Source organism: Pleurodeles waltl, chromosome 10, assembly GCF_031143425.1.
Source record: "Pleurodeles waltl isolate 20211129_DDA chromosome 10, aPleWal1.hap1.20221129, whole genome shotgun sequence".
Taxonomy (NCBI): Eukaryota; Metazoa; Chordata; class Amphibia; order Caudata; family Salamandridae; genus Pleurodeles; species Pleurodeles waltl.
The window spans coordinates 1,015,663,414-1,015,688,552 of record NC_090449.1 but is presented as its reverse complement, the minus strand read 5'-3'; the positions used below and the strand labels follow the sequence as shown (position 1 = coordinate 1,015,688,552).

Sequence of the window (25,139 nt, the reverse complement as noted above, 5' to 3'; positions counted from 1 at the left end):
TGAACAACGTGGGACTGAGGGAGGATCCTTGGGGGACGCCGCAGATGAGGTTGGTGGCTTTGGAGCGGAAAGGGGAGAGACGGACTCTCTGCGTTCTGTCGGAGAGGAAGGATGAGATCCAGTGGAGGGCTTTATCTTGGATGCCGGCATCTTGGAGGCGGGTCAGTAGGGTGCGGTGGCAGATGGTGTCAAAAGCGGCTGATAGGTCGAGGAGGATGAGGGCTGAGGTTTCGCCGTTGTCCATTTGATGTCTGATGTCATCTGTGGCGGCGAGGAGGGCAGTCTCAGTGCTGTGGTTTCGTCTGAATCCGGATTGTGAGGGGTCCAGGATGGAATTGTCTTCGAGGAAGTGGGTGAGCTGAGTGTTGACGATCTTCTCGATGACTAGGGTTCAGGGTAGCCCTTAAATACTAAATTTAAGGGCGTGTTTAGGTCTGGGGGGTTAGTAGCCAATGGCTACTAGCCCTGAGGGTGGGTACACCCTCTTTGTGCCTCCTCCCAAGGGGAGGGGGTCACAATCCTAACCCTATTGGGGGAATCCTCCATCTGCAAGATGGAGGATTTCTAAAAGTTAGAGTCACCTCAGCTCAGGACACCTTAGGGGCTGTCCTGACTGGCCAGTGACTCCTCCTTGTTGCTTTCTTTGTTCCCTCCAGCCTTGCCGCCAAAAGTGGGGGCCGTGGCCGGAGGGGGCGGGCAACTCCACTAAGCTGGAGTGCCCTGCTGGGCTGTGACAAAGGGGGGAGCCTTTGAGGCTCACCGCCAGGTGTTACAGCTCCTGCCTGGGGGAGGTGTTAGCATCTCCACCCAGTGCAGGCTTTGTTACTGGCCTCAGAGTGACAAAGGCACTCTCCCCATGAGGCCAGCAACATGTCTCTAGTGTGGCAGGCTGCTGGAACTAGTCAGCCTACACAGACAGTCGGTTAAGTTTCAGGGGGCACCTCTAAGGTGCCCTCTGGGGTGTATTTTGCAATAAAATGTACACTGGCATCAGTGTGCATTTATTGTGCTGAGAAGTTTGATACCAAACTTCCCAGTTTTCAGTGTAGCCATTATGGTGCTGTGGAGTTCGTGTTTGACAAACTCCCAGACCATATACTCTTATGGCTACCCTGCACTTACAATGTCTAAGGTTTTGTTTAGACACTGTAGGGGTACCATGCTCATGCACTGGTACCCTCACCTATGGTATAGTGCACCCTGCCTTAGGGCTGTAAGGCCTGCTAGAGGGGTGACTGACCTATACTTGCATAGGCAGTGAGAGGCTGGCATGGCACCCTGAGGGGAGTGCCATGTCGACTTACTCGTTTTGTTCTCACTAGCACACACAAGCTGGCAAGCAGTGTGTCTGTGCTGAGTGAGAGGTCTCCAGGGTGGCATAAGACATGCTGCAGCCCTTAGAGACCTTCCTTGGCATCAGGGCCCTTGGTACTAGAAGTACCAGTTACAAGGGACTTATCTGGATGCCAGGGTCTGCCAATTGTGGATACAAAAGTACAGGTTAGGGAAAGAACACTGGTGCTGGGGCCTGGTTAGCAGGCCTCAGCACACTTTCAATTGTAAACATAGCATCAGCAAAGGCAAAAAGTCAGGGGGCAACCATGCCAAGGAGGCATTTCCTTACATTGGCGAACACAGATTTACCTAAAATATATCAGAGCACCTAAAATAGAGATCCTAAAATAGGATCAGAGCACCATGAGTGCAAGCATTGGCAGAATGGCATAGGACACAGGATATGTTATGGTATCCTTTCATTTGCTAACATCCAAACAAAGCAGATTTGATTAATTCAAGTCCATCTTCCTTGATGCATACAGCCGCAGCAGTATCTGAATTTTCACCAACGCATCTTTCAAAACACTGAAACCACCACACAGGCCTCCGGCATTTCAGAGAGCCTTAAACAGATTCCAGTCCCTACATTTAAATAATGGGCGGTCAGTATTAAAGATTGCTCTATAATTAAAGGCCAGCCCTCATTTGAAGAGTATTTCTTTAAGGAAACGACAGATCTTATAAGAGAAATATTCTGAATAGGACACAAAAATGGAGTTCAAATTCTCCTTCAATTTACAAGATTTGCCGAGTGGCGACTATAAACATTTAGTTAAAGGAGGTGGCAAACTGGCAATTTTTTTGCAGGGTTTTTTTTTGTGGTGCAAACCTGGCCCACGGAAATTAATGTGCTTTACAGCAGAAACAGAATACGTTATATTTTTTTCCTTCGTAGTCACAGAGAGATTAAGTGTACCTAGACTCCCAGGATGTTAAGCTGTGGGTGGGTTTTAGACCTGATTAGCGGTTCTAGCCACTAAGCCACAGCTCATAATGGAGCAGAACCAGGCAGAAAAATATCCTGTTGGCTCATTTGTGTTTTGAATGACTAAGAGGGTCCTTTTGAGGTCTCACCTACAGACACCTTCAACTGTCTGGCAAGAGGTAGTGTGTGCTTTCCCTTTCTTTTTTTCTTTTTTTTTTTCCTTTCTCTCTTTGCTACTATGTTTTGGGTAGCATTTGGCATGGACTCAAAAGGCTGTCCCTGGGGGTTGGTATCTGCCCACAGCATTCCGCAGATGTGAACATCAGAATAGTAGTGCTTATTATCATTTTCACATTTAAAGTTAGTATGTCCCTTTGCTCGACCCAAACCATACACACGCACAAAGTCACGCTGCCGCGCCACATCCCTCCCCACCCCACCCTACCCCCAATCACCCATGGGGGATGGGGGTCTTACTCCTGCACTGGAAGCCCACTCTGGCGCTTCTCTGTCTGCTCCCTTTTACATTGTATGTATTTCTGTCTTCCCCTATTTTTCAAGGGCCTGGTTGCAAAGTGCTATTGGCCCTCTTGATTATCACGTATGTGCTCCCATGCACTTTCTTCATGTTTACTTTACCGGTCTAACATGGCAACCCACTTTGTTGAAACGGTAAAGTAAGATATGCCAAAATTATCACAAGTACATTGTTTTTCTTACCATTCCAAAATGGCCGCCGGGTGCGCACATGCATGCATGTACACAGGAAGGCATCCGGTTTCCATAGGAGCTCCCTTGGCATACAGGCATTCTGGTGCAGGAGCGCCAGCACTCACCTTTAAAAGGCGAGAGTTAGTGGCTTCGCTAATGGATATTTATTGATTAGCTTAATCGGAGGGGAGGTGAGACAGGCAAGAAACAGCAAAATAAAACAATGGAAAAAGCACTATCCTCTTTTTAAAAAAATAAGAAAATGTGTGAAACCACAGTGCGGAAATACATGTCTTTGAAAAAGTATTAAGGCCAACAGAACAATAACTATGCTCTTAACCGAACAGTCATGCATTTCATGTAATCACCCACGAGCCTCATGATGCAGAAAAACAACTGCTATAGAGTCATGAAATGAATTCACTCATCGGCTGATTCACATTGATTGATGACGCAGGTAGTGCTAGCAAAACAAAATATAAAACAAAGCCATTTCCCTTGAACTGTGCAGCTGTCTCCGACTGACAAAGCACTGCTTTTAAAATTAGGCATTGCCTTTCCTGCAGCTCGCAGAGACACCCTTGAGTACAGCGCCAAACAGCTTCACAGCCACTCGCTCTACCGAGGAGTATTGTTTAGAATATGTATTTGCACTTCGCATGATCCGATGGCATCACTGACTCACAGACCTCTTGATGGATCTCAAAACAACCACCGTATTTACAGTAGTTTTCGCGTTTAGAATCTGTTACTTTTTTAGGATTTGTGATACCATCGGCCCTAGAGTTTACTTTGTTAGCAACTTACTGATCAAAGTCTTCATCATGTCGCCTTACAAAAAACTACATTTAGTCCCTAGTGCTGCTATAATTGACATTCATTTGTCTTCCACTGCTAAGGCTAATGTGCGTAAATGACAATCAAACTCCTCTATCTGTAGTCCTTTCCTCAAATGCAGTCCTAGTCAATGATCCATTCATTATATATTATAAAATACCTTCTGCTATGTGTTAACATACTACAATTGAGGGGGTCTGTGATCATACAGAAGGAGGTCGAAGGCCAAGTCCTTTTAAAAGGTTGTGGAATTCCCAGGTGACTTGCAAAGTCCTTTTAACTCCTGGGTAAATGTGTGTTCCTTAAAATACAAGGCCACACGGTCACCCATCCCACAAACCACTTAAACACCTGGAGTCTTGCTACTTAACATGAACCCAATATTATGTTTGTGAACGAGACATAAAAAGAGCGGAATCTTTAGTGTGAAATTAAAACACACTAAAAAGCAGTTAGTCATTTGTTGCAAAAACATAATAATCGGTTTAAAGTTAATCGGCTACAAAAAAAAAGACTGCAGCTCAGAATAGTAGCAGAGATTCGTTTCTGTAATGAGCTACAGTGTGTAAAATAGAATTATTGTTACCAAAAAAATAATCTCTCATTTGTGCTCATCATTGTTCATTTAAGAAAAAAACATCATAAGAAGGAAAAGAGCTTAAACTGTAGGTGTAATGATGCTCAGTGATCTGGCATTTATCTTGACTGCTGGCTCTAGCACCAGGCATTATGATGTCACAACGCAAATGTAATACATTTTTAAAGTTGAGTAACTATATCATTTTGTTATCACAAGTGAGTAGATAACTCCGTTGTTATAAGGAAATTAGAGACAGGTTTTAATACTGTGATTGCTGGTTTCCATGTGTTATATGTTAAACAATTGTGGTTTGGGTTTATAATTATAATAATAATAGTTCGGGAACTTTTACAATCGTTCTGAAAGACTGCCACAACATGAAACCAAAAAAAGAGCAGAAATGTTTGTAAATGTTTCTAATCCGAGTTTATACATGTAAAGTTATCGTTAAGTGCTCAGCACATAAATAAATATCAGTAATCCGATTTCATAGGAAACAAAGTCTGGCACCCTTACCGCTCGTGAGCCCTCCAGAAAAAGTTGCTTACCTTCAGAAGAGATTTTGTGGTGGATACTCTACCGGCAGAACGGCTCTTTCTTTCTGATTTTTTTTTTCTTTTCAGCAGGCGACTTAGTGCATGTAGAAGTACATATTAGAAGGTTTTGTACTAGACAGTCCCTCTCAAGTGAACTACCGGTAGGGAATGGTTGCCTATCCCAAAAGCAGGACTCAAGGTGGAACATTCTGTGTTGCTTTTAACAAGACTGTGTCCCCATTCACCCAGAGGTGATTTGTCGTGCATCTGGGATGGGTTGTGACATGTGGGCAGTTTCCTTCCGTAATATAACTCCAACATTTCCGCAAATCTTAGTGCCTCTGTTTAGATTCACGCAGTCCAATGTCCCGTCCCAAATTAAAACAACTCCACCCCAAGACTGTACTGCTTCACGTTTTTTTTTTTTTAATGGAGTACACACATAAATGTGAATTGCACTTCCTTTAGGGAGAAGTGAAAGGGAAAAAAAATCTCAAATTCTAGGAGAACTTCAAAATTCAAAACTATTTTTAAATATTTAAAAAAAAATTCACTTTTGCAGTGAGAACACTGTTCTAGATGCAGATGGAGTGAAATGATTTCCAAGTGAATGTCCAATTAGTGTCCCATGGAGGTCAAAGAGAAGCGTGATTGGTAGAAAGTAGATTCCTTGATGTACTTTAGCCCCATGGTTGCCTCGAGTAGCACGTATCTGCATAAATCAATGATTAGCGAAAGTATAACCAAGGGACCCTGAAACTCCCACCAAACACGGCCACTAAAGAGAAATTATCAAGCAAAGCCAAGCATGCTGCTTTCTTTGGAGTTAAGGGTGCAACGTCTTGTGAAATACTGAATACTGCAGTTGTAAGAACTGAATAATCCAACTGGCAGCACCCGTCTTATTGATAGATTGGCCAGGTTTTGGGGATATAAAGTGGCAAAAAGAAGCTGTGTTCTTCTGAACCAACTGGTCTTGTCAATGTCACACTTCAGAGCTCTTCTAATAGCAAGTGTGAACAGTGCTGTGTCTGATGCAGATCTTAGAGCAGGACAAAAAAGCAATGTGATAATCTCACTGAAGGATTAAGACTACCTTGGGAATGAATCACTTGTACATCTGTGTGACCATTCCAACCTTGTGTATTTAAAGATACGACTATTTCAATGTAAGCGAAGTATAGCAACCCTACGCAATGAGGCAATTTCATTAAGAAAGATAATTTCAATGGTTTCACTGAATCAAAAAGAGGAGCTATCAGTTGCAAGAGTACAGGGTTTACATTTTGGGTTCCAGGGGGGTAGCAAGGTGCGACATGTTGACCTAAGTAGCTTAAGGTCCTCTTAAAAGTATGTATAATGTGGGACCTTGAAATGGGAAGGGCAAACCTGCCTCTTTGAATCCATTCTTAGTGCTTCCAAGTGTACTCAAGTGGGGGAAGAGTTGAAACGAGAACTGATCTCATGTAGCACATACAACAAAAGTGTGCCCTGTTCGAAAGGCTGTGAACACTTATTTGCGATTTTGGGCACACCACAATACTCCTAAATCTGGCATTAGTGGTACCGCCTTCTCTGTACACGGAGCAAAATTATGGATTTGCACATTGCAAATACAAGAAACATGCCAGATTACCTTGAATTCAGAGTGGTTTTTTTCCCAATAGATGACTCAGTAGCACACTGACCTAGCACAAGAACTTACTTCCTCCACAAGTTTGCCGACAGCAGATGACTAAAGAACATACTAGCCCAAGAACTGGAAAAATCCTCTACAGAAGGATGATATAGATTATAATATAAACACCCAACTCTCAATGCCTTTCCCTGAATACCATGTATAATGAAAATGTCACTTACCCAGTGTACATCGTTTCGTGGCATTAGTCGCTGCAGATTCACATGTTTGGCACAGTCCGCTGCCTGGTGTTGGGCTCGGAGTATTACAAGTTGTTTTTCTTCGAAGAAGTCTTTTTTGGTCACGGGACCGAAGGACTCCTCCCTCTTTGGCTCCATTGCGCATGGGCGTCGACTCCATCTTAGATTGTTTTCCCCGCAGAGGGTGAGGATGGAGTTGTTTGGTATAAATAGTGCCCATGCAATGGAGTGAATATGTATGTATGATAAGAGTTTCTAATAATTATTTACAAATGTTCAGATGTTTAAGGTTTATGATCTACTTCTAAACGGCTACAGGCTTCCCGGGGAGGTGGGAGGGTACATGTGAATCTGCAGCGACTAATGCCACGAACAGATGTACACTGGGTAAGTGACATTTTCAGTTCGATGGCATATGTTGCTGCAGATACACATGTTTGGCATAGACTATAAAGCAGTTACCTCCCCTAAAAGCGGTGGTTTAGCCTGTAGGAGTTGAAGTAGTTTGGAATAATGTTCTTAGTACAGCTTGGCCCACTGTAGCTTGTTGTGCATTTAGTACGTCTACACAGTAGTGTTTAGTAAACGTATGAGGCGTAGACCAGGTTGCAGCCTTACATATTTCGCTCATAGGAATGTTTCCTAGAAAGGCCATTGTAGCACCTTTCTTTCTGGTTGAGTGTGCCTTTGGTGTAATAGGCAATTTTCTTTTGGCTTTAAGATAGCATGTTTGGATGCATCTGACTATCCATCTAGCAATGCCTTGTTTAGAGATTGGATTTCCTATGTGTGGTTTTTGAAAAGCTATGAACAGTTGTTTTGTTTTCCTGATTAGCTTTGTTCTGTCAATGTAATACATTAGTGCTCTTTTGATGTCTAATGTATGTAGTGCCCTTTCAGCCACAGAATTTGGTTGTGGGAAGAACACTGGCAATTCTACTGTTTGATTTAAATGGAATGGTGAGATTACTTTTGGCAGAAATTTTGGATTTGTTCTTAGAACTATTTTATTGTTGTGTATTTGAATAAATGGTTCTTGTATGGTAAATGCCTGTATTTCACTTACTCTTCTGAGGGATGTGATTGCAATGAGAAATGCGACCTTCCAGGTTAGATATTGCATTTCACAGGAATGCATGGGTTCGAAAGGGGGACCCATGAGTCTTGTTAAGACGATGTTAAGATTCCATGAAGGAACTGGTGGTGTTCTTGGTGGTATAATTCTTTTTAGCCCTTCCATGAATGCTTTAATAACTGGTATTCTAAATAGAGACGATGAATGAGTAGTTTGTAGGTAAGCAGATATAGCTGCGAGGTGTATTTTTATAGATGAAAAAGCGAGATTTGCTTTTTGCAAATGTAGTAAGTATCCTACTATGTCTTTAGTAGAGGCATGTACTGGTTGTATTTGATTGGCATGGCAGTAGTAAACAAATCTTTTCCACTTAGATGCATAGCAGTGTCTAGTGGAAGGTTTTCTAGCTTGTTTTATGACCTCCATGCATTCTGGTGTGAGGTCCAAGTGTCCGAATTCTAGGATTTCAGGAGCCAAATTGCCAGATTCAATGATGCTGGGTTTGGATGTCTGATCTGTTGTTTGTGTTGTGTTAACAGATCTGGCCTGTTGGGTAGTTTGACATGCGGTACTAGTGAAAGGTCTAGTAGAGTTGTATACCAAGGTTGTCTTGCCCATGTGGGTGCTATCAGTATGAGTTTGAGTTGGTTTTGACTTAACTTGTTTACTAGATATGGAAGGAGAGGGAGAGGGGGAAAAGCGTACGCAAATATCCCTGACCAATTCATCCATAGAGCATTGCCTTGTGATTCGCGGTGTGGGTACCTGGATGCGAAGTTTTGGCATTTTGAGTTTTCTCTTGTTGCGAACAAATCTATCTGGGGTGTTCCCCAAATTTGAAAGTACTTGTTCAGAACTTGGGGGTGAATTTCCCATTCGTGGACTTGTTGGTGGTCTCGCGAAAGGTTGTCTGCTAGTTGGTTTTGTATTCCTGGAATAAATTGTGCTATTAGGCGAATGTTGTTGTGAATCGCCCACTGCCAATTTTTTTGTGTTAGGAGGCACAATTGTGTTGAGTGTGTTCCTCCTTGCTTGTTTAGATAATACATTGTTGTCATGTTGTCTGTTTTGACAAGAATGTATTTGTGTGTTATTATGGGTTGGAAGGCTTTTAACGCTAGAAATACTGCCAACAGTTCTAGGTAATTGATATGAAATTTTGTTTCGTGTATATCCCATTGTCCTTGAATGCTGTGGTGATTGAGGTGTGCTCCCCACCCTGTCTTGGAAGCATCTGTTGTTATAACGTATTGAGGCACTGGGTCCTGAAATGTCCGCCCTTTGTTTAAATTTTTGCTGTTCCACCATAGAAGCGAGAGGTATGTTTGGCGGTCTACCAACACCAGATTTTGAAGTTGACCCTGTGCCTGTGACCATTGTGATGCTAGACACTGTTGTAAGGGTCGCATGTGTAGTCTTGCGTTTGGGACAATGGCTATGCATGATGACATCATGCCTAGAAGTTTTAGCGCAAATTTTGCTTGTATCTTTTGGTTTGGAAACATAGCACTTATTAGCTTGTGGAATGCCTGCACTCTTTGTGGACTTGGAGTGGCAATTCCTTTTGATGTGTTGATGGTTGCTCCTAGATATTGTTGTGTTTGACACGGTTCTAGGTGTGATTTTGTGTAGTTGATGGAAAACCCCAGTTTGTGAAGGGTTTGTATGACAAAGGTGGTGTCGCTTGCGCATTTTTTTACTGTGTTGGTTTTGATTAGCCAGTCGTCTAGGTAAGGGAACACATGTATCTGTTGTCTCCTGATGTGTGCTGCTACTACTGCTAGACATTTTGTGAACACTCTTGGTGCAGTTGTTATTCCGAATGGCAACACCTTGAATTGGTAATGTATTCCTTTGAATACGAACCGTAGGTACTTTCTGTGAGAAGGGTGTATTGGTATATGAAAGTACGCATCCTTTAGGTCTAATGTGGTCATGTAATCTTGCTGTTTGAGCAGTGGAATGATGTCTTGTAGTGTGACCATGTGAAAATGGTCCGATATGATGTAGGTATTTAGTGTCCTGAAATCTAATATTGGTCTCAATGTTTCGTCTCTTTTTGGAATTAGAAAGTACAGGGAGTAAACTCCTGTGTTTTTTTGTTGTACTGGTACTAATTCTATTGCATCCTTTTGCAGTAGTGCTTGAACTTCTAGTCCTAAAAGTTCTAAATGATGTTGTGACATTTTGCGTGTTTTGGAGGGGATGTTTGGTGGGAAGTTGTGGAATTCTATGCAATAGCCATGGTGGATTATTGCTAATACCCAATTGTCTGTTGTAATCTGTTGCCAAGATTGGTAGAATTGGCTTAGTCTTCCCCCCACTGGTGTTGAGTGAAGGGGTTGCGTGACGTGAAAGTCACTGTTTAGGTGGAGGTGTTTTTGGAGTTTGGAATCTTCCCCTACTCCTTGGGAATTGACCCCCCCGATATCCCCTGAAACCTCCCCTTTGGAAGGAACCCTGATATGGTGTGGTTCTTGATTGTTGGCTGGTGGTGTCTGTGGGTTGGCCACGAAACCCCCCTCTAAATGGAGTTTTCCTGAAAGAGCCTCTGCTCTGCGGGGAGTAGAGTGCGCCCATGGCTTTGGCCGTGTCTGTGTCCTTTTTAAGTTTTTCAATGGCTGTATCCACTTCCGAGCCAAACAGTTGTTTCTCGTTGAAGGGCATATTAAGGACAGCCTGCTGGATTTCAGGTTTGAAGCCTGAAGTGCGTAGCCAAGCGTGTCTCCTTATGGTGACAGCAGTGTTGACTGTTCTTGCTGCAGTATCGGCTGCGTCTAGTGAAGAGCGGATTTGATTGTTTGAGATCGTTTGTCCCTCTTCCACTATTTGCTGCGCACTTTTTTGGTATTCCTGGGGAAGATGGTCTACGAGAAGTTGCATCTCGTCCCAGTGTGCGCGGTCATATCTGGCCAGCAGCGCTTGTGAATTTGCGATGCGCCACTGGTTGGCTGCCTGTGACGCCACTCTTTTCCCTGCCGCGTCAAATTTTCGGCTTTCTTTGTCCGGAGGTGGGGCGTCGCCAGATGTATGTGAATTTGCTCTTTTGCGAGCTGCCCCTACTACCACAGAGTCGGGTGGTAACTGCGAAGTAATAAACACTGGGTCTGTGGGTGGTGGTTTGTATTTCTTATCCACCCTTGGGGTGAAGGCTCTTGATTTTACGGGCTCGTCAAAAATTTGTTTTGCGTGCCGTAACATCCCTGGTAGCATTGGGAGACATTGATATTGGCTATGTGTAGCCGAGAGGGTGTTAAATAAGAAATCATCCTCTATAGGATCGGAATGCAGTTGGACATTGTGGAAGTCTGCAGCCCTAGCCACCAGTTGCGAGTATGAGGTACTGTCCTCTGGCGGTGACGGCTTTGTGGGGTATGACTCGGGATCATTGTCCGGCACTGGGGTGTCATACAGGTCCCAAGCGTCTTGATCCTGATCGTCATGACTTATGGTAGTTTGCGCTGGTGAGTGCATTTGTGGCGGTGTTTGTGCCGGCGATGCCTGTGGAGGAGAGGGCGGAGGCGTGACTTTTTTAACCACTTTGGCTTGTGGTTGTGTGTCATCCTTTGGAAGTCCGATCCTTCTTTTCCTCATGATTGGGGGAAGGGTTGATATCTTCCCTGTATCTTGCTGGATGCACAGTCTCTTTTGTGTGTAGTCCGATTCTACACTTTGGAGCTCTTGTCCAAATTTGTGCATTTGGCCACTTAGTCCTTGTTCCTCTGAGTAGGATGAAGGTGTGGTATTTTTCGGCGCCGAGAGAGAATCTTTTTTCGGTTTCGGCACCGACAGAATTTTTGTTCCTTTCGGCAAGGATTCTCGGTGCCGATGTTTTTCGGTGCCGGTATCTTGTTTCTGTCTCTCGGAGCCGCTTTCTCGGCTCCGAGGTTGCTCCATGGCGGTCCCTCGACCGGAGTCGGGTGTCTTTGCTATGGGCGTGCCCTTTTTCGGCCCCTTCGACGGGTCGCCTGATTTATGGGTCGAGCCATGGCCTGTTGGCAGTGGCGTCCCCTGGGCTTTCGGTTTGTCGATGGATTTACTTTTCGACGTCTTACTCACAGTTTGTTGCTGTTGTTCGACGTCGGAGTCTCCGGATTCTGATTCCGGAACCGAGAATGTTTCCTCTTCGTCGTCGAAACGTTGTTTTGTCGACGTGGACGCCATTTGGTGACGCCTGGCTCTTCGGTCCCGGAGTGTTTTTCTGGACCGGAAGGCTCGACAGGCTTCACAGGTATCCTCCTTGTGCTCGGGGGACAAGCACAAGTTACAGACCAAGTGCTGTATAAGGATACTTACTGTGACATTTTGGGCAGAAACGAAACGGGGTCCGTTCCATCGGCTTCGATGTCGCACGCGGTCGGGCCGACCAGGCCCCGATGGGGGATCGAAACTGCCCCAAAGTCTTCCGATGATCGGTGTCGATGTACCTAACTATCCCGATACCGAACGGAACAATACCGACGCTTTCTTCCGAGATTCTGACTAACTTTCCGAACCGAAACACGGAGCGAAAAGGAATACGTCCGAACCCGACAGCGGAAAAAAACAATCTAAGATGGAGTCGACGCCCATGCGCAATGGAGCCAAAGAGGGAGGAGTCCTTCGGTCCCGTGACCAAAAAAGACTTCTTCGAAGAAAAACAACTTGTAATACTCCGAGCCCAACACCAGGCAGCGGACTGTGCCAAACATGTGTATCTGCAGCAACATATGCCATCGAACATATAGATACACAACTGGAGCAACACAATCACAGTATGCCCTGAGTCTCTTACACAGCATCACACCCTCTATACAAAAGCCCTCACTGGCAAAGCACACCCTCCTAACCGTAGACAACAATGCAACTGGACTAAGCATTCCATCTCTCACTCTTCTTGGCTGTACTACAATCTTGAGTGCAGTGATATATGACCCAACACCACCACCACCACCACCACAACTCTGGTCTTAAGGCACATCTCCAAGACACACTACAAACTCACTCGTTTCCAACCAGGCACAGAGAGCGCTATCAGTCCCCCAAAATGTTCCAACACTTTATCAGTGGTATTAAGCAATTTATAAATGCAACTATAATTAAATAAAGACTGCCTCCATTTAGCTGAGCAGCTGCTTATAGTGGCTGCCCTGTGCTTCATTCAGAATGGTAATGTATCAGTGCACCGTTTGGAATCCAGGTGAGTGAGTGGTCATTGACGGATAGGGATGTACTGGTAGCTTCCAGTGCGGTCACTGCCTCGCGTTTAATAAGAATGAAAATCATGGTTGCCGGGTAAAATCAATAAAAAAGTGTCATGGTGTAGCTGCTGACTTTCTTGAAGACTTGTGGAATGCTTCTAATAAGAGAAAAACATAAGTAAAAGTCCTGCACCAAAAGGTCTACAGTGTTTGCCCTATGACTACTGTTGTGTGTACCAGTGACGCATAGTGCATTGTTTGTGTTGGCTTGTTACACAGAAGTACATCAGTACAAAGCCCTATTCAGTGAATACAACTTTGATAATCGTCCAGTTTCCCGCCATACACAACTCCCATTCACCTCGAACCCCACCTCTGTTGTGACCATTTATTTACTTCCTTCTGAAAAAGTCTGTCTACACTACGTACTTCTTGCACATGAAGGAGAAGTAGGTAGACCCTGTATCAAAATGCAAGCGGCAAATCCTTCAGACAAGGCGAGATGTAGGCAGGACCTGGTTTCACCTTTCTTGTTAAAGTAAAACACTGTGGCTACCTTGTGTGTCAAAATTACAAACAAATTACCTTCAACGTAAACCACCATGTCATAGCATTTACAATGAGTAAGGCTGCTTGTCTCTACCGTTGAGCCTTGAGCGGGAGGTCTTTCCAACCATGTGGGAAGTCTCTCTCTTTAGGTCACAATAGAAGCCTGTGGGCAGGGTGACTAGGCAACTGAGTATGGTCTGCACGCTAGCGAATTATTAGAACCACGTTCTATTTATTTACTTATGAAGTATGGTCTGCAAGTTCGATAAAAAAATAAATAAAAAAAGAAAACCAGAAATTGCACGTAGTTTAATGACGTTTAGCTTCATTTGAGGCATTCATCTACAGTCAGCAGTGCATCCCCACCCAGGGATACTCTGGTAGGTTAGAATGGCTGATGACGTCAACAAAAAGTAATCACGAGGGAGGAATGCTACTGTGTGTTCCACTGGATGCCAAGTCCACAAATTGAATGCCACAGGGAAATTCAAATTAATCGAAATGTGAATATTGGCGACACCTCCTCCTGCCCCCTCCCCCACACACTACTGCATCCTCTACTAGTGAGCGAGAACAGGAAACACTGTCTTTGACTACTCAATTTGGTCATTAATTCATAGGGAGACTTGGGGAGTTAAAGTTGTAAAAATATGCAGAACATCGCTAACCAAAATTTGAATGCTAGGAAACAATAGTTATTTTCTAAGGGCAAACAGGCGACCGTAAAGCACTTCCCTTTAGAGGGTAAGTTGCCAAGTGAATGAGTACACCAATGAGTACACCAATGAGTGTTATAGCCTCTTCAGATCAGGCTTTCAAAGAGCTGCATTATGTCGATTTGGTATTTGCTCAATCTTTAGATGCTCCACAGCAGTTCTTTTGGGTTTCCAAAGTCTGAAGGGTTATTTTTCCACTTTTATCGTTGGGGTGCTTTGATTCTCACTGCTGAGCAGGGTGCTTTTTGTTAACTGAAGAAACGCTTTGGTCAAACTAATATTTTATAATGCACGATGAAGGCAGAAAAGAAGTTCATGGATTCTTCATTTGCTTTGCTTCCAATACAATAATTATAATGTAACTGTAAAGAAAGTAACTATTTTCCAAATGTTCCCATCTCCGGGAAGAGATAATGTGAAACAAATCTTGAGAAGCAATTGTTTTTTGCCATGATGCATTATCTATACACAAACTCAAATTATTCTCCATTAACACGATTTGCTTTTAAATTCATAAAAGCAAAGCGAACAACAGCATCCGATTCCAACTGAAGTTTGCAAATGGCTATTGAACCTGCAATCACGTGACATCACTTCTTCATACAACACCTGGCAGCTCAAGGCCTAGAGGCAGTAGAAGTCGCATGTTTGGAGCCCAATCAAGCTCAAGTGTTTGGGAAACCCTGAAGCAGCTATCTCAGGTGCACATATGGATGAGGCAGGGCTCAGTCAATGTTTCATGTAAGTTCTTTGATTCAGCGAGTAAACAGGTGAAACTTAATTGAACCGCTAATCAAACACAATGGACACTCACCCACATCGATGGCACTAGAGTTGCACAGATGGACACAGGGAGAAATCATCAAACAAGTTCCCACCCATCTACAGGAAGAGCAGCAAAATACACTGGGTACCAAATCAAAAAAGAAAACAAAACACACACTCTTTATTGCTACAGATTACCTAACCTTACAACTCAAGAACTCATGTAGTGTACAAGTATAAACAAAAAAAAGATGTCCTCGAACCAGAACAAGGCACAAGATACAAGATACAACAATGTCTAAATAATATGCGATCTGTGTACCCCATTATAAAGCCCCTTTATAAAGAAGGATGCTCAGTAACCACTGGACCAAACTGCCACATTGTCTCGCGGCTGTCGTAGAGACACTGCACACAAACTCACAAGTATAAGAGCATAATCCTTCAGTCATCATAGCCAACCGAACCCTAAACCAAGTAACAAATGAAACAATGGTCACTAGATAGTCACTTGACAGATGTTTGGTCCCTGTTTTTCTTTTAAAAAAAAACCTTGTCTAGTAAGAAACAAAAGTTTTAAAGAATTTTTTTCAAAGTGTGAAAAACGTAGGCCCTCATTTTAACATTTGCGGTAAATGCCGCAGCAACGGCTGCCAAAAGACTGTTGCCGTGGCTACCATCCGTTCGCCAAATTATGAACACAGCCGGATGGTGGTAAGGTGGCGCTGCTACCACCAGCAGCGCCACGCCAGTAGACCGCCGCCAGCCATATTATGAAAAATAATACGGCCTGGCAGTGTTCTGCTGGCGATAGCAGCACCCTGTCCCGTCCCCTGCGGGAAGAACCCCTGGATACAGGTAAGTCGGGTTTCCGACAAAGGGGGGGGGGTGTTGTGTGTGCATGTATGTGTGAGTGTGAGCGTGAATGCAAATATGTGTTTAATGTTGTCTGCGTGTGTGTGCGTGTATGAATGGAAATGAGAATGCATATCTGCGTGTAAGTGTGGATATGTGTGCGGATGTGTGCATGAATGAATGCATGTATGTATGTATGCATGTATGTATGTCTGTGTGAATGAGTGTGTGTCGGCGTGTGCGTGTGTGTATGGGGGGAGGTTGGAAAGGAGGGGGAGCGTAGATGAAGGGGGGTGGGGGGTGTCTGGGAGTGTTGGGAGGGGGACTCCGATCAATGACAGGGAATTCCGGTTCGAACGCCACGGAAACCAGGGTCATGATACCGGCGGCGGCACAATAGCAGCCGCCGGGCTGGAGATGGTTATCTCCAGCCCAGCGGTTGCTACCGCCATAGCGGTCGGAGTGGAACACCAATGTCATAATGTGGCGGTAAGTACTGCAAGCCTGTTGGCAGTACTACCGCCACATTATCTCCAACCCCCTAAATATTTTACACGAGGAGAGCATACACAGTGAAAAACTCTGGTAAATGAGTGTCTGGGATACAAAGCAGCACTTTTTAGTGGGAGAACACAAAGTAATTAACCTACGTTTTTGCAGTGACATCCACAAACTGTCCTGGGCGGAAGTGGGCAGCGTAAAGAGGAGTACCTTGAAGACAAAAAGGAAGTTGAATTAGAGTTTGCAGCAAGTGGGTTACGTTTCTAAAATATATACACCAAACAGATCATTCCTTCGGAAGCTCTCAGCATTGTAGATTTGTAAATGGCTACTGCGCTCGAAGACCTATTTAATCATTTCCAGCGTTTGCTTGGTACGGTAAGAGAAAAATACTGATATGAAGCAAGTCTGATATTGTTATTCCAAAAGCATAACTCTGCATTCAATCTTTCAGAGCTTTGGAAATGGAGTACCTTTATATTTAGGAACCATATTACCTCTTACAGAACACAGGCAAGGCAGCACTGTTATTAACTACTATTCTAAAAAGCATGTAATATTTTTTATATCTTTCTGTCACAAGTTAATTGAAATCCATACTATCATCTAGTGGGAGGCTTAAAGCTGCCTCTGCAGATGGATAACAATCCGGATCTCTCAATTCCAAATTTTAAAAGCAGAACATACAAAACACTTTGGCGAAAGTGGGCTAAGAATGATGGTCGCACTCTGGTAAGGAAACTAAGCCTAATGGACTGAAAGTACCCGGTTTGTTCTGCACTTATGAATATTAAGGAATACCTTACGATGTAGAACCTATTTCTAGTGACGCATATACACCTACATTACTGCACTTTATTTGGACATGGATTACGAGGCAAATTATGACAAATGCTTCAGACGCAGGCGATGCCAGAGATGTCCCGCAGCACTGCAAGGATGAATCCAACGCCCGCTGCAAAGCTCGACTGCAGAGATTGGTTCACTGAACGCTCCTCAATAGACTATCTTGTATTTCCCAGAAAAGGAAGACCAGAGCACCGCCCTTGCTCTTTTGGAGTAACAATGAATCCATTCACGCATTGATCACATCCCTTACATACCATACCAACCAATATAATGGCACAATATAATGGCTAAGACAGGTACGGGCAAATTTTCCACAGACATATTTGTACCAGAAGTCACAGAAAAGCAAAGTGTGTGTTCATTTCTATACCCATTGAGGAACTTTGTTGATGTTAGTTTTACCTTAAAGTTCAGTGTCTCGTTTGCCTAAGCTTCAGGCAGCCCAAGTAAGGAGAGAAGCGGCCTGCATGTTTTGTATTGAGTCAGAAAACACTGGGACTGAAACATGTGTGGTTATATGTGAGAAACTGAGTTGTTCGTTGAGGAGGGTATGAGCCCTTCTCAAGCAACAGCAATAATCCCGGTCAAGGTGAACCATAAATAGTCACTGAATTAACCTGTGCTTAAGCCTCAATCAATCAACTAATCAATCATAGCATTTGTAACGTGCAGCACTATCACCCCTAAAGGGTATCTGGGTGCTATGTCTCTGTCAAAAAGCCCATATCTTGAGCCTCTTTCTGAAGTCCGCCAGGGAGGGAGCTGGTTGGCGGTGGAGGGGCAGGCTGTCCAGGATTTGGCTGCTATGAAGGAGAAGGGGCGGACTCTACTGTGGCTGCAATGGATGTGGAGGGAGGGGGTGTGTGTGCAGTTTAGGGAGGCAAAGAGTAGTTGTCTTGCTGGGACATAGAAGCTCATTGATGGTTGATGTAAGACAGCCCTAGATTGAAGACAGCCTTCTATGCAAGTGTGAGGTTTTTAAATTGGCATCTCTTCTGGACGTGGAGCCAGTGGAGATTGCGGAGGTGTGGGGCGATGCTTGAGCACTTGGGGAGGTTGAGGATGAGTCCAACTGTGGTGTTCTGTAGAGTCTGGAGTCTTAAATAGCTGAGAGGACACCACGGCGTAGAGAGCATTGCTGTAGTAGAGGCAGCTTGCGACCAGGGTGTGCGTGACTGTCTTTCTGGTGTTGGTAGGGATCCATTTGAGGATTCAGCAGAGCATATGGACGATGCAGAAGAAGGAGGCAACTGAGTATACTCATCAATTCATTGATAGTTGGCAGTCAAGGATGATGCCGAGATTTTGTGTGTGGTCTGATGGAGATGGCACTGGTCTGAGTTCTACTTGCCACCATCTGTGGTGCCATACAGAGGTATTCTTCCCAAAGATCAGGACTTCTGTTTTGTCAGTGTTTTTTTTCATCCATTTTGCTACGTTGGTCATGGCGTTGTGGGGGGTCTTCAGTGAGTGAGCAGATTAGTTGAGTATCATTGGCACAAGAGGCTATATTGAGTCTGTAGGATCTCACAATGTCTGCAAGGGAGGTCATTTGTTGAACAGGTTCAGCTGAGGGAGGATCCTTGAGGTACGCCGCAGGTGATTTTCTTGGGTGTAGAAGTGAAGGGAGGAAGGCAGATGCTCTGCGTGAGGCCTGAGAGAAAAGAGGTGACCCACTTAAGGTCTTTTAATTGAATGCCCATGTTGTCAAGTCAGTTGAGGAGAGTGTTGTGGAAACTGTATCAAACACTGCAGAGAGGTCCCGAAGGATCAGAGCTGCTGACTCTCCTCAGTCGAGGAGGGTCCGGATGTCGTCAGTGGTAGCGATCAGGGCAGTCTTCATGCTGTGGTTGGCCTAGAATACTGATTGTGAGGTGTTGAAAAGGTGGTTTCGTTCGAGGTAGTCGGTGAGCTGTTGGTGGATGGCTTTCTCAAGCACTTTGGCCAGGAAGGGAAGCGGAGAGATCGGTCTGTAGTTTTTGAGGTCGTAACGTGCTTCCATTCCTCTGGGAAGGTTGCTGTGGAGATGGAGGTGTTGAGGATGCGGGTTTGTTTCTGTGCTAATAGGGTTGGCTCTGAGCCAGCGGGGCGCCCCAGAGTGGAAGGATGACATGATGGCTGCAGTGGTCTGTGTGGTAATCTGGGGCCAGGAGACTATCATGTGGCTGCTGTTCACTGCTTGAGAGAGGTTGTCTAGGTTGGAGGTGGAGGGTTTTGGGGGGACAAAAGTGTTGCATATAGTGGTGATCGTACTGTGGAAGTAGTCTGAGAGGGTGTCACAGCGTCCCTGGGATGGGTTGATGGTGGTCTCCGGCTATACGGTTAGAGAATACCTTGGATACCTTGGTTCTAAAGATTTATTTCATTTGATTGGCTGCTGTGTCGATCCTGGCAGTGATTGCTGCTCCTTTTGCTACGTTGATGTGGTGGTGGTAGTTGTTGAGGGCTGCCTTGAAGGCAGCTCCATCGGAGGAGTCCTTGGTGACGTGCTATTGTTTCTTGAGTCAGTGGCAGTTGCATTTGGAGTTTCTGGGTTCCAAAGTGTACCATCTTGCTGGCTTGGAGGTGGTGTTGGTTTTAGCTGGTTTCAGCGGGGAACGGTCAGTGGATTTGGTGATCCATGTGGTGAAGTTTTGATCAGCCTGGTTTAAGTCGAGGTCTGCTGTGGGCTCGGTATGTGTGGTGCCTAGGACCTGTGCCCCTAGGGTCTCAGCTACCTTGCCCTAGCTTTGGTGGGGGGGAGACGAGGTGCTTGGAGGTGGTGTGCTGGGAATTAAAGATGGTAAAGTGAACGATGATGTGGCCGGTCCAGGTGAGTTCAGTCACATGGGTGAAATTGATTCTGTCGCTAGAAATGAAGTTGCTGTCCAGTGTGTGTCAGGCTTTGTGCGTGGGTTTGGTGACCAATTGGTTCTATGAGGGATCTATGAGGGATGTGGAGTTGCTGTCGCTGGGGTCGTTAAGTTGGAAATTGAGATCGCCGAGTAGGACGCAGTGTAGGGAGTCAATGGCGCCACAGAAGGCTGGGTAAGGCACTGAGAGGGTGTGTATGCGAGGGTGCCTTACATCATGGTGTTGGCATCAGTCTGGAGTCGGAAGTTGAGGTGCACCATGAGAAGCGTTAAGTCGCCATCAGAGGTGGTGCATTGGATGGTTTCCTTGAAGATGATGCTGATGCGCCAGCCATGTTTGTTGGTGCAGTCTCGGTGTATTATCTTGTAGCCGTTAGGGGTCACCGTGGTGATGTTGGGGTTTGAGGAGGGTGTTAGCCATGTGTCTGTGATAAAGGCGACATCTGGGCCGTGGGTGGTGATGGTGTCCCAGATTTCTGCGGTGTGTTTGAATAAGGAGCAGGAGTTTAGCGGGATGCACTGGAGTGGTGTTTGTTTTTTCGTAGTCTTCTGTGTGGGTGCAGTGCAGGCATTCGTGTGTGCAGGTGGGCCCGTGTTGCAGGAGAAATAGCAGTGTAGGCAGGTGAGGGGTCCTTTGGTTGAGCATGGGGAAGTCATGAAGCAGTCGTGGATGGGGTGTCCGACGTTCATGGCCTAGATCTCCTTGGTGGTATAGCGGTAGGGGGTGGGAGGACCAGGGGTCCTGGCACTGGGCACGGACGCAGAATGGCTTGCCTTTGGCGAGCCAGCGGCACGGCCACGCTGCAGCCTCCATTATATGTCCTGGGAGGTTAAAGAGGACGGGGTGGGAGGCGGGGCAGTGCCACGAAGGAGGCGTTGGCAGGGGCCTGAGCAGATGCATTCAGGCTCAGGAATGCGGGTGGAGCTGTCGCAATCAGGCTTAGGAATGCAGGCAGTGCTGCACAATCAGACTCAGGAATGCGGATGGAGCCGTCACAATCAAGCTCAGGAATGTGGGCGGAGTTGTCACAATAAGGCTAGGAATGTGGGTGGAGCTGTCGGCGGCAGACAGGAGGGCCGTGAAGCGCATGGGGAGCTGTGACTGGCCCAGTGGGTCAGGCACCCTCTGGTAGATTGACACAAAATCAATCAGGGTTAAATTGGAGGCAATGTGTAAAATATTTATGCGGCACCCAGACAAAAATAAAGTTAAAAAAAAAAAAAAAAAAAACACACCAGTTAAGAAAAATAGAGTACATTTTAATAAATTGACACCACAACAACAAAAATTAGAACCGGAGATATACAATTTTAAAGGTTTAGGTAAAAATAGTGCCAACTGTAGTTATTTTGTTGCCCAAATTAGGCTCACTGAGAAATAGCTTACTTCCTTGATGTGGGGTGTTGCGCCATATAGCTGTAGTTTCAAGGAGCGATGCAGGGTCCTATGATGAGAGGTGCTGCGAGGGCTGCAATGCGAGGTCTGTGTCAAGTTGCTTCGGTTCTGCAAGAGCTGCGTCACACTGCACTGGTTCTGATGGGGACCACAGTCTGGAACTGTAGGAAGCTGGCTAGTACACCAAATTAAGGTATACGGTGGAAGGAGTCTAGGTAATCCCTTATGAGTGGACAGCAGCTTGCTCTAGCAATTCCAAGGTGCTCTTTTAGGGGGTAGTGTGGCCGAGCAGCCTGCCCTAGGCTTATCAGAGAGGAGTGTTGCTGCATGCACACAGTCAATAAATGATACTCACGCCTCAATAAGGAGATCCACACCAATTTATAAAAATAACACTTATCTTTATACAATTTTAGACACCAAGATCATCACAGGTAAGTATGTTTCTAGTTATGAATTTTTACAGGTTTGAAAAATCAACAGTGACATTTCTGAAGTAGTAATGCTATCTTCTGGAGGAAAGGCATATACTGCATATAGGTACTTTAACAGCCATTTTTTGGACCAATCTTCTAGAATTAAGGTAAGTATAGGGCAATGTCCATGGAGGCATTAATAGGTTACTTCGGGAGGCACTGAGCATTCGGGTGCAGAGGTGCTTTTCAGCATCGGGTGCCCTAATGTTATCCTATGGGAAAAGGAACATATAATGCGTTTGGGCACTTAGCAACAACTTACAGGACTGTTCTTTTAGAGTTAAGGTAAGTATGGGGCAAGGTCCAAAGCAGTACCAACAGGTCACTTTGGGAAGCTCTGGTATGTCCAGGTGCAGAGGTGCTTTTCAGCCTCACGTGAGGTGAATGTGGGTCAAAGTCCGAGGCCACACCAACAGGTCACCTCGGGGGCTCTGGGACATCCGGGTGCAGAGGTGTGTAACAGCACTGGATGTCCCATTCACTTTAATGGAGATCGGTCTGGGCAGAAAGGGGCTGCAAACAGGGACTGGGGGGCCAGTCTGGAGGAACTCACAGGGGGCTTGACCCCTGAGATTCTCGGGCACGCAGGGACACAGCTGGCTCACTTCTCCTCGGGCTGTAGGGTTCTCGTGCAGGAGATATGCATAGTTAGAGGGGGCCTGCAGAAAGAGGCTGGAGGTGCAGTTAGAAAGTCCACAGTTTGCAAACTCAAGGTGGGCTTCATCGCTGGAGGGTTGGAGGACCATGGTGGCATCGTTGGCCCATTTCAACTCAGGATAGGGTGCATGGGTGAAGTGGTGCTTTCCAGTGTTAGGTTTTGGGGGTGTGGAGTTCTCGCAGCTCTTCTGGGGGGCCTACAGGATGCAGGGGAGCAGCTATGCTACTTTACGGGAGTTCCTGGGTCCTGTTTGAAGGCTGGCAATCCTCCCAGGCTTTTTGGAGGCACAGCAGTTGCAGAACAAGTTATCTTTGGAACAACTATCGAGGACAGCAGGCAGGAGGGGCTGCGCCCAAGTTAGCCGACGGTCTTCTGTTCTTGCTTTTGCAACTTTGAGGGTCCATCTTTTTCTTTCAGGCCAGTAGGAACTGATTTCCTGGTGCCAGGGGCTCCATTAAATACTGGATTTAGGGAGTGAAGGGTCACTACAGCCCCTATACGATCACTTTCTCTGGCAAACTGGTATAACCCTGTCCCAGAGCTCCTAGGTCTACCATCACAAAGATGTCAGACTTACATTTCATGTCCAGATCAGATAGCTCACCTTAGAGATGTAACTGACTTGAGGGTGGACACGCCTTTCTGACTGCTAATTTCCTGCCTGTCCAGGCACCAAATGGGCCCTAGGTCAGGAGTGCGGGGGTCCGCATCTCCTCACTTCTGAGGGAAGCCAGATCTGCATACCAAGGGAGGTGGGCTCTTTGAATCCCCCTGCCTTGGAAGGCAGGTTCGCAGGTCATCCTGTTAGGAGGGGTGTGTTAACACCCCTGCCAGAGCAGGCTTTGTTCCTGACCGCCCGAGAGCGGAGGATCTCACCCCTGGGGGTCAGGAAATTGACTGTTGATGCCAGGCTGGCTAAGACTAGTAAGTTAACACACCAGCAGTTGGTAGTTTTTTTTTTCAGGGGGCACCTCTAAGGTGCCCTCTAGGTGGATGTATTAATAAAGCTATCACTGCAATCAGTGTGGGTTTATTAATACGAGATGTTTGATACCAAACATCCTTTTTTTCAGTGAAGCCATCATGTAGCTGGGGAACTCGTATTGCCCAGTGTCCAGCACATGTTCTTAAAATGGCTTCCCTGATCATTTACTATGTCTAAGAATTGACAAAGACATAGCAGGTTCATACCTGCTCTTGCAGATATGCCCACACATGTAATATAATGCACCCTGCCTTAGGGCTGGAAGGCCTGCCTTACATATATTGCATGCAGTATTGGTGGGCATGGCACACAGACTGTGTGCCATGTCATGTTTTCACACTTAGCTGCACCAAGACACGCAGCCTGAAATGCCTGTCTGCAAGAGCTAGGTGAGGTGTCCCTGAAAGATGGCACAATACATGCTGCAGCCCCTGGGGACCCTTTTTGGTACCCATGCCCTAGGTTCCTAGGCTACCATTTACTAGGGACATATGGGGGTGCCAAAGGTATTGCCAATTGTGGGACCAACTGTACAGTCTTGGAGATAGAAAAGTGGAACTGGGGACCTCGTAGCAGGAAACCAGTGCACTTCAGTTAGAGTTGCATCAGATGCCAGGCACAAAGTAGAGGGTTACTGCAACAAAAACCCAGTTTCCTAGAGGATGCAGAGCACCTTTATCCCTACTTCCTAGGCCCCACTTGGGGGTTGGGATTCACAGCAGGCAGAATTCAGATGCAGGTTCAAGATGGTTGGAGACTTTGTGTCGCAGGGGCTCTGATAAGGAGACCAGCCAACCAGCTCTTTGAGTCACTCTGGTCGTCCTGTGTTCAAGATGCAGGGCCAATCCTTTTTCCTCAGGTATCCAGGCAGCAGAGCAACTAAGCAGTCCTTCTTGCAGCAGAACAGTCCTCCTTCTGAGTCTTCCACATGTACAGAGGTGATCTGAAAAGTGGGTTTGACAGTCCCCATTTTATACCTTGGTGCCTTCTTTGAAGTGGGAGAAAACTTTTGGAGGCTTCCCCCCACCCCCTCCTCAGAAGCATCTGAAATTTCCGAATTAATTACTAACAGCATTATAAGTGCAAACATTAGTCTAGTACACTACATTGCTAACCTAACATCCATGGGCTGTGGGATGCCACGTTTGAGTCTTGAGTTACAGACAGAAGGCCTAAAGGAACCTTTGATTGGAGGTGCTGGTTTTACAGAGACCCATAGAGGCGAAAACATTTAGATGCACAGAGAAAGCACTTCAATAGAGAGAAGCAAAAAGGGAGGACAAAGATGTGTCAAGCAAAGAACTAGAAGTGGTTGAGAGGATGGGGGACATGGGTGCATCAGGACAATGAGGGTTTTGATGGGCATGGTGTGTGAGAAGTAGAGAGAAGCCAGATCAGGTATTGATTTAAAGAATGGAGTGACATTTTAACAAGGCTCCGTTTCTCATCAAGACCAGCACTTTTGATAACAAGAGGC

General features: G+C 45.6%; 1 protein-coding gene across 1 annotated transcript in view; it reads right to left on the bottom strand.

Moving 5' to 3' along the window:
• MRPL3 (mitochondrial ribosomal protein L3) overlaps positions 1–25,139 on the bottom strand; it is a 229,158-nt gene that overhangs the window by 142,190 nt on the left and 61,829 nt on the right. The window contains exon 6 of the mRNA XM_069211920.1: positions 16,596–16,656. Within this exon, the coding sequence (XP_069068021.1) occupies positions 16,596–16,656 (61 nt within the window). The remainder of the gene's footprint in view (positions 1–16,595; positions 16,657–25,139) is intronic.